The following is a 9,671-nucleotide window of genomic DNA, read 5'->3' as shown; positions in this document are numbered from 1 at the left end:
GCTTCTGCCTCCACCTCAGCTGGGCTTTCCGATGTGCCCACTGCTGCTTGCAACTCAGTTATTTCGTAGCATTGACCCAACATTAGCACAGGGAAACATACTTCCCACTGTAGTGCAATCACAGCAGCCAGGTTTTCTCCAGTGAGACAACATGTGTCTTTACAGAGCTGGAAGACCTGGCTCAGCAGTTAAGAGCCAGCTGCTCCTTCAGAGGAACTAAGCTCAAGTCTGGGGACCCAACAATTTGGTTTAAGGGGGTCTGGTGCCCCCTTCTGGCTTCTGTAGACACTGCGGGTATTTGGTATACAGACACAAGGCAACATGTCAGGGTTTTTTCCAATAGTTTAAGCCCCTAAAATGAGATGGTACCAACCTCCAAGGTTGAACAACCTCTAGGACTCACAAGGTGGGAGAACTGACTCTTAAGGGTTCTTTCCAGGTATCAGTGCATTAGGAATATTTTCAACTGGCCATTCCTATAAATAAGGGCCACTGTAAGACTCTGAGGCTGCCAAGGCTAACTATTAAGTACAAAACTCACTATAGCTCCTGATTCCACAAAACTATTAGGAAACAGAAGAAAAAAATTTCCCCATCACTTGTCAGTGCTATCAGACCATCTGTGAGGGTGGCTGTCCTTTCCAGACCCCAAAGACTGACACAGAAGCACAGTAAGCCACAGAAAACAAGGTACTTGGAAAACACCACACATGACAGGACTACTTAAGCAGTCTTTAATGAAAGCCGTGCACGAGATGTCTCTACTCCTGCATCTTCTCGATTGTTTCTTCCTTGTATTTGCCCTTCTCCTTTCCTACTTGTCGGGACTTGGCTTTCCTCTCCAGAATCTTCTTGCGGTCCTTGTCCAGCTTTAGCCTGGTGATAACCACCTGCACAAAAAGAAACAGTCCCAAGCTTTAACTAACCACCTAGACTTAGATACCTAAACCTTTTTAAAAGCCCATAAAAAAATGATCATGGAGCTTTGCAGCAGAGGCTCAGAGTTTACCCAGCTAGTCTAATTTTATCACATGCTGCACTGAGGACCAAAGACCAAGAACTGACCACTTCATTTACCTGGAAAACTGAGCTAATAGTGGCAAGCAAAAACCAAACCAACAAACAAAAAACAAAACCATTATAATGTTACAGAATAAAAATGTTCTTGCTGTTAAAGGTCCTGAGTTCAATTCCCAGCAACCACATGGTAGCTAACAACCATCTGTGATCGATCAGATGCTCTCTCCTGGTGTACGTGAAGAGGGGGACAGTGTACTCACACACATAAAATAAAGACACCTTGGGGCGCATGTTGTGGCACAGGCCTTTAATCCTAGCATTCAGGAGGGAGAGACAGGCAGACCTCTGAGTACCAGAAAAACAGAATCTCAGAGCTCACTAAGGTCACGTGCCACAATGCGCCTACTGGAGAAGGCCAACAGACTCATGTCTTTGATCTCCATGGGCACCACACACAGAGAAGCAAAGATGGCATGTACTATGTGGTGGGGAAGGGAAAGAAATCATGGTACAATTTTAATACTGACACGTCAGTCTTTAGGCTTTTCTGCAGCTTGAAAATTACATTTTTAGCACTAATATAAGTCTGAAGAGTCCTGTAAGTGGTTACTGTGCACATTACTTACACATTAAACAATCCAATCACAAACATGGGATAACTGTCATGAAAAGTCCAGGATAGGTAGAACACCATGGGATGTTCTACTTTGGCTTATATAACCAGTTTATGGGATTACAACCTCAGCTCTGGGTCTCTTTTTACTGCCCTAACACCCCAAGCCCACTTCATAAATGGCCTCACTCATCACTATATACTGAACCCACAAAACAAACAAGGACTGAAGCTCTACTCAACTCACAGCTACCCCCTTTCTCCAACTTCAGAATATTAATCATTAAGCAAAGTGTTGGAGGAAAAGCTCACAGTGACGTTCAAGACACTGATTTCAGAAGATTGGTTAAACCCCAAAGCAAGTGGTTTCCTCCTCTCAAAAATACCTACCTTGCTGGGGTGGATGCCCACATGGACAGTTGTGCCATTAGCCTTCTCTCGCTGGACTCGTTCAATGTAGATGACGTATTTCTTCCTGTACACTTGGACCACTTTGCCAATCTGCTGGCCTTTGTAGTGTCCTCGAACAACCTGAGTACAAGTTAAGAAAAGCGTGAACAAGGACAAGAGTAGAACACAGAAAACCAGAACTTCTGAACCATTTATACACCATGTACTTCCAACAGACCCACACTTTCCCTTTTTGGGGTGGAGATGGGGTTACTTGGACTCAAATGCAGGACCTGTACATACAAGACAAGCACTATAAACAGTGAACTAAATCTCCAACCCTGAACCTTTTAGTTTTTAGAATGAAAAGAAACCAGGCCATTCAACTATAGCAAAGAAAAGCTTGTTAAAAGGTAAAGCCATCAGTCAGGCTTTTTAAATAACAAAAACAAGTCAAGACTGTTCCTATCCTATAGCTGTTTTCAACCCACAAATCCTACTAGGGAAATGTTAAAAAGTGTTAAGCTGTGCCATTCAGGTGGTGCACACCTTTTATCCTAGCACTGCACCTTTTCTCTAAGTTCCGAGGTCACCCTACTCTACAGGTCTGGTTCCAGGACAGCCAACAGCTACCTACACCCCTGTGTTCTTTTAAGGACTTCTAGAACTTACCAATCACTAGTTAAAAATTACAGCCACAGCTAATCTCCCCCCAATAAAATAGAACCCCACACAAAGACATTAACAAACAGCTGGGGCAGGACCAAAAAGTACACTGCTTTCAAACAACAATGCAGGTCCGATTAAATGAAAGGCAGGGAATCTATCTGGGAAATCTTGTGGCCTTGGATTTGGTGAAGGACCAGTAAACAGGACTGTAGTAATCGTTCCAATAACGGTAAAGTTCTATGCAGGCTCATCAAGCAAGGAAACATACCTGAACTTCATCATCCTTTCGAATGGGCATAGACCGAACATTATACTTCTGTCTCAGCTCTTTAGAAAGAGGGGAAGACATGATCTTCCTCCGAATGTGAGAAGGTGCATTGAAATGCCGTTTGCGGTTCTTGCTCCGGTCAGAAGTCACGAAGGGATTGAACTTCATTTTGGCTAAAAACAACAACAAAAGACCCTCTAACGCTTTAAGTCTCAACCAGTTCCCCAAACAATTCCACTTCAAAAAGCACACGACGTTCACCGGAAGATGTCATGCACGTTCAGTTACTCCGTGAGACCTTCCTTCCTATCTCTGAAGTCTTTTGCGTTTTTCAAGGTGGAGACTGCCATTAGTAACAGTTGTCTTACTTTTAAACTGGTCTTTCAACGTAAGTATCCTGTGAGCGTCCTATATAGATAGCGTTCGTCTTTACCTTCTCATCTACAGACTCCGGTGCTCTGCATTTTACTCCCCACTTGAGCACGGAAACAAGGGCGGATCTCCAAACCCTTCCAACTGGCAAGAAGGCTAGCAGCACAGATGATTCGAGGCTATTACTTAATGAACTACATCTCCACAGGCCTCCGCCGGCCTTCGGGTCTGTCCCCTACCCCTCTCCAGCCCCGCGGTACCTGGCTAGGAAACACACGGTTCGAGCCCATCCCAGCACTGCTCCCTGGCTGACGCCCGGCCAGCAAGACTATCTCGGGTCCTCGGGGCAGAAAGCCTCATCGCCTCGCCGCGGATGGCGGCGGATTGCCCCCAACTACCCGCCGAAAACTCACCGGCTGCGATTCCCCCTGATGGCCGCAAAAGGAAAGAGATCTGCACGCGCTTCCGGTTCTGTAAGTTGCCGCGAGATCTCGCGAGAGTCTTGGAACGAAAGGGGAGAAGAGGTTGAGAGAGAAAAACAAACTTGGGAACGGCGTTCTAGCGACACCTAGTGGCTCGGAGGGGAACTGCGAGGGGTTCTGACGTCATCCCAAGAGTGTTGCTTAGGGACCGTAGGCGCGCAGGATGAAGGAGTGAGAGGACCTGGGGGACCTCGCCCATCCCTTCCTGGGCTCCGGGCGTAGTGCAAGTCCTACTTTTAGCCGCCAAGTGGCTCTGGGACCTTGGCCAGACGGTTACCTCGGTGACTTAACCCATAGGAGTTAGTCCTTACACTTAGCCCCAGCCGCCGCCCCCACATCTGGGTAGGTTCTGACTACTCTGGCTCCTTCTCCGAAATTGAGATCATCCCGCACCTGGACAGTCGGAAATAGATCTTGGCTCTCTGATCTAACAAGATGCTGGGTCAGATCACGCTTAAAGAAACAGACTCGGACCGGGCAGTGGTGGCGCACGCCTTTAATCCCAGCACTTGGGAGGCAGAGACGGGCGGATTTCTGAGATCGAGGCTAGCCTGGTCTACAGAGTGAGTTCCAGGACAGCCACGTCTACACAGAGAAACCCTGTCTTGAAAAAACAAAAACAAAACGAACAAACAAACAAATAAACAAAACCCCCAAGAAACAGACACGGGGAGGGCTCTCAGCGTGTACAGGTGTATCCTTTAAAACTACAACTGCAAACCCCACCCGTCAGTTCTCGGTTCCAGATCTGACGGAGGCAGGACAAGGGGGTCTGCTTTCCTGCAAATGGGTTCTGAGGCATCGGTTTCTGTCGGATGAATAGTACAGGTCATGCTAACAGGAGACACGTACTTTTTTTTTTTAATATTTATTTATGTATATAAGTAAGATGGTTGTGGGCCTTCATGTGATTGTTGGGAGTGGATTTTAGGGCCTCTGCTCGCTCCAGCCCAAGGATTTATTTATTATTATAAATAAGTACACTGTAGCTGTCTTCAGACAGAAGTCTGAAAAGGGCGTCAGATCTTATTTCAGGTGGTTGTGAGCCACCATGTGGTTGCTGGGATTTAAACTCAGGACCTTCGAAAGAGCAGTCATTGCTCTTAACCGCTGAACCATCTTGCCCCAGACACATACTTTTTAAGGCACAGGGAACTTACTGAATACTAGGCACAGCACACTCTCCTATGCTCTTTTACATTGCAAACGTCTCTAGGCTGATGCATGTGTACTATCTTCAGTTTACAGAGTGGAGAACTGAGCCATGGAGTAGTGACAGGGAGGTACAAGGGGACATAGGACCCGTGACTTCTAGCGGAGTCTAGAACCCATGAGGCTGGCTCTCCAGGCGCCCCCCCCCACCCCCGAAAACGATATGGCTCAGTTTGTAGGAACTGTCAAGTTGAGGACCGAGAAACCATACCTTTGAGAGTTCAAAATAGAGTCGTCTGTATTCTTGATTTTAAAATAGTGTGCTGTCAAATGTTCTATAAAAGAAAGAGCCCCAATTTTATATGTCATTGAAAAATTGAAAGCTGGGGGTGCTGATGCACACCTTTAATTCCAACATTTGGGAGCGGCAGAAGAAGGTGGATCTCTGAATTTGAGGCCAGTCTGGTCTACAGAATTGAGTTTCAGGACAATCAGGGGGCTACACAGAGAAACCCTGTCTTGAAAAACAAGAACAAGAAGAAAAAAAAAAAGGAAGAAAGAGAGAGAGAGAGAGAGAGAGAGAGAGAGAGAGAGAGAGAGAGAGAGAGAGAAAGGAGCTGGGCAGTGGTAGCGCACACCTTTAATCCCAGAGAAACTCTGTCTTGAAACCCCCCCCAAAAAAGGGGGGGATGCTGGAGAGATGGCTCAGCGGTTAAGAGCACTGACTGCTCTTCCAAAGGTCCTGAGTTCAAATCCCAGCAACCATATGATGGCTCACAATCATCTGTAATGAGATCTGATGCCCTCTTCTAGTGTGTCTGAAGATAGCTACAGTGTACTTACATATAATAATAAATAAATTTAACAAAACAAAACAGTTCTTCCTGTTGTGGACCCCCAACCATAAAATTAAAAAAAAAAATAGCTCCACGAGGCAGTGGGATAGCTTGAGGGAAGACAAGTGGCATTTTCCAGGTTCTGTGCCATTTAGAGGGAAGCCCAAAGGTCACAGGGCTATAGCTGTGACCTGCCCACAGCTCCTGCCCTCCTCGCTTTCCTCCCTCCTTTAGGACTCGCCAGCTTGCTTTGAGGAAAAGCTTTTTTTAGTTTCCTTAACAATCTCTCCTCTTCCAGGACTCACCTCATTCTCTGGGGCACCCTGCCCTGACTAGCACCTCTTTGGTCCCCCAGTCTATGGATTCTGAATCCTCAGAATGAAATCTTTAGGTCAGGGTTTGGACAGCACAGCCACTTCATACAGTGAAGATTGTTAAACAAATTACAGTGATACACATTGCCAGCAGTCTAGTTATAGTCTGCTTATCTCCCCAGTGTCTTTTGGGTGTCTGGCTCATGTCCTTCTTCTCTGCCTTCTAACATGACTGAAAAAGATCCTTTATTTATTTTAGTTTTCCAAGACAGGATTTCTCTGCGTAGCTCTGTCTGTCCTGGAACTCACTCTATAGACCAGGCTGGCCCACACAGATCTGCCTGCCTCTGCCTCCCAAGAGCTGGGACTAAAGGTGTGCGCCACCACCACCTGGCTGAAAAGGACCCTTTAAATTGATCCTATCGGATCAATCCAAGCAGGTCTTAGTAAAGCTGAGATGCATCAAAGCAGGGATTCCCCTCCACCCCTAATTTCACATCTAAATTGAATTATACATGTTTAGGTGTGCATTACACAAATTCTATTTATTCTATTTTACTTTTTATGTAGGGCTCTCTACTAAGTTCTGTGCCCAGTTCTGTAAGTTCCTCCCCTGAGGGAGCACTTTGCCCAGAAAGAGGAGACACGAGGCAACAAAGAAACATAATGGAATATACCCAGGAAGATGGGGTGTGGTGTGTGTAGGGAACACAGCAAGAGTCTGTTCACCTGAGCAGCGGAGGGGCGTGAGGAGGTCTCTGTAGATCAGCTTTTCACTGTTTCTGGAAACTCAAGCCAGGGAAGTTAGTTCCAGAATCTGGCTGATCCAAAGCTCCCTAAGCTTGCCTGCTGAGTGGGAGAGGCCCGTGTATGCACCTCGGAAAGAAGGAAGAGAAAAGCTGCAGTTTTGTTGTTGTTTGGGAGGGTCTCCCTCTGCAGCCCAGGCCACGATGAGCTTCCTGCCTTTACTTACTGCATGCTGGGACTCCAGGCATGTGCCATCGTGTCTGGTATCACGTGTTCACCTTCTGTTTATATTGCTGGTATCCATCTGCCTGTCCATCTGCCTGTCTGTCCATCCGTCTGTCTGTCAAAATTTATTTCCCTGCGGGGCAGTGGTGGCTCACGCCTTTAATCCTAGCACTTAGAAGGCAGAGGCAGGCTGATTTCTGAGTTCAAGGCCAGCCTGGTCTACAGAGTGAGTTCTAGGACAGCCAGGGCTATACAAAACAAACCTTGTCTCAAAAAAACAGAAAAACAAAAACAAAACAAAACAACAAAAACAATTTCCCTGTGCTCTAAGCAACCACCTTTCTCAAGATAGTTGCTTAAATGATACAATTTTAGGAAAATAAAGGGAAGTTAGAGAAAAAGGAATCAAAGCACACGCATTGAACAATGGGACCCAAGGAAATCCACAAGAATTTAGGAATATGGAGAAGATGAGACATTATTTGGTACTTCTTGGTGCCTCTTATCCATAAGATGGCATGCCTGTAAATGGGACAAGCCAGCCCTACAGAGCCAGTGGCTGACACCCCTGAAGCACAGAACCAGTGCTTTGGCAGTTCTCAAACGTTCTTTTAAAGTTTATTTGTAATTTTAAAAGTTATTTATGGTATAGGTGTTTTACCTATACACATATATATTTATGTAACATGTACCTTCCTGGTGCCTGTGAAGACCAGAAGAGTGTGTCAGAAACTCTGGGACTGGAGTTCCAGATGGTTGTGTGTGTCGCCTTGTGGGTGCTGGAAGTTGAATCTGGGTTTTCTAGTAGAGGAGTCAGTGCTCTTAACCACTGTGTTGTCTCTAGCTCCATTTTAAAATTTTATTATTTGGGCTGGCGAGATGGCTCAGTGGTTAAGAGCACTGACTGCTCTTTTAGAGGTCCTGAGTTCAATTCCTAGTAACTACATGATGGCTCACAACCATCTGTAATGGAGTCCAACGCCCCCTCCTGGTATGTCTGAAGACAGCTATAGTGTACTCACCTACACTAAATAAATATTTTTAAAAAATTCATTATTTTATGTGTATGAATGTTTTGCCTGAATGTATTTGGTGTATATCGCATTCCATGCCTAGTGCCCCTAGAGGCCAGAAGAGGGCATCACACCTTCTGGAACTGGAGTTAGAGATGGTTGTGAGCCACCTTGTCAGTGCTGAGTATCCAACCCATGTATTCTGCTGGTTGGTCATCAGTTCCATACACAACCTAGAGTTATCTGAAAGGAGGGAGCCTTCATTGAGAAAATACCTTTCTTAATTGGTGATTAATGCAGGGAGGGCCCAGCCCATTGTAGGTGGTATCATCCCTGGGCTGGTGGTCCTGGGTTCTATAAAAAAACAGGTTGAGCAAGCCCTGGGAAGCAAGCCAGTAAGCAGTGCCCTTCCATGGCCTCTGCATCAGCTCCTGCCTCCAGGTTCCTTCCCTGCTTGAGTTCCTGTCCTGACTTCCTTCGATACTAAACAACAAGGTGGAAGTAGAAGCTGAATAAACCCTTTCTCCTCCACTTGCTTTTTGGTCATTGTGTTTCATTGAACGAATAGAAACCCTAACAAGGATAAACATTAAGCTCCATCCCTCCAGCCTCAAGTATTCTCGGGATGGATTCCCATCTGGGCAAGAAGAGTATACGCTAAAACTTATCTTTTTTTTTTTTTTTTTAATATAGTGATACAAGTTGTCAGTAGTCTAGTTGTGGTCTACTTATCTCACCAGTGTCTGTTAGGTGTAAACTAATGGTCTTTGTTCTGCCTCGCACTTTCTCTACCACTGAGCTATCCTCCTAGCCCTCTAGTTTTTAAATAAACATTTGCTTGACTTAAAAGTCCAAAAACATAAAAGGCAAAGTGAAGTCCTCCATCCCATCAATTTCTCTGTCCTTTCCACAGTTAATCTGTTATTAGGGTGGGTTTTTTCTTGTTGTTGTTGTTGGTGGTGGTGGTGGTGGGTTTTTTGTTTGTATTTTGTTTTGTTTTTTGGGTTTTTTTTTTGGTTGGGGGTGTTTCAAGACAGGGTTTCTCTGTATAGCCCTGGCTGTCCTAGTACTCACTCTGTAGACCAGGCTGGCCTCAAACCCAGAAATCCGCCTGCCTCTGCCTTCCAAGTGCTGAGATCAAAGGCGTGCACCACCACTGCCTGGCTGTTTTTATTGTTTTTGTCTGTTTTCCCCAGATAATGCACATTCCTAAGCAAATAGGAAAATATTTATTCCTCTTTCCACAGAAATCATAGTGTCCAGAGGCCAGTGGTCTGTGTCTGGCTCATTTCCACTGGTTGCTCCGTCGACTAGTCCACTTTGGGACTGCAGGCCCTAGATCTCAAGGTTAATAACTAGTTGTTTGTTGTTTACCACTTAGGGGTTTTCTTATTCTTTGTTATTACAAATAGGACCACAATTCTATAGGATTATGTGTATGTCACCAGCCACCTAGACAGCTGTACCAAGGAGACACATTTCTAGAGCACAGATTGCTGGGCCAAAGTGGAAACTTTGAGAGATAATGCATCCAGCTTCATCGAACAGCTTTTACAAATATGCATTTCTA

General features: G+C 45.5%; 1 protein-coding gene across 1 annotated transcript; it reads right to left on the bottom strand.

Moving 5' to 3' along the window:
- Nucleotides 1-713: 713 nt before the first annotated feature.
- Rpl26 (ribosomal protein L26) lies at nucleotides 714-3,833 on the bottom strand. The gene is made up of 4 exons (XM_031353102.1): nucleotides 3,746-3,833; nucleotides 2,961-3,133; nucleotides 2,024-2,164; nucleotides 714-890 (listed from the first exon to the last, which is right to left on the bottom strand). Exons 2-4 carry the CDS (start codon nucleotides 3,126-3,128, stop codon nucleotides 762-764), a joined length of 438 nt encoding a protein of 145 aa, XP_031208962.1. The 5' UTR covers nucleotides 3,129-3,133; nucleotides 3,746-3,833; the 3' UTR covers nucleotides 714-761.
- Nucleotides 3,834-9,671: the final 5,838 nt, after the last annotated feature.

Source organism: Mastomys coucha, unplaced genomic scaffold, assembly GCF_008632895.1.
Source record: "Mastomys coucha isolate ucsf_1 unplaced genomic scaffold, UCSF_Mcou_1 pScaffold5, whole genome shotgun sequence".
Lineage (NCBI taxonomy): Eukaryota > Metazoa > Chordata > Mammalia > Rodentia > Muridae > Mastomys > Mastomys coucha.
This window is presented reverse-complemented; position numbering and strand designations above follow the sequence as displayed.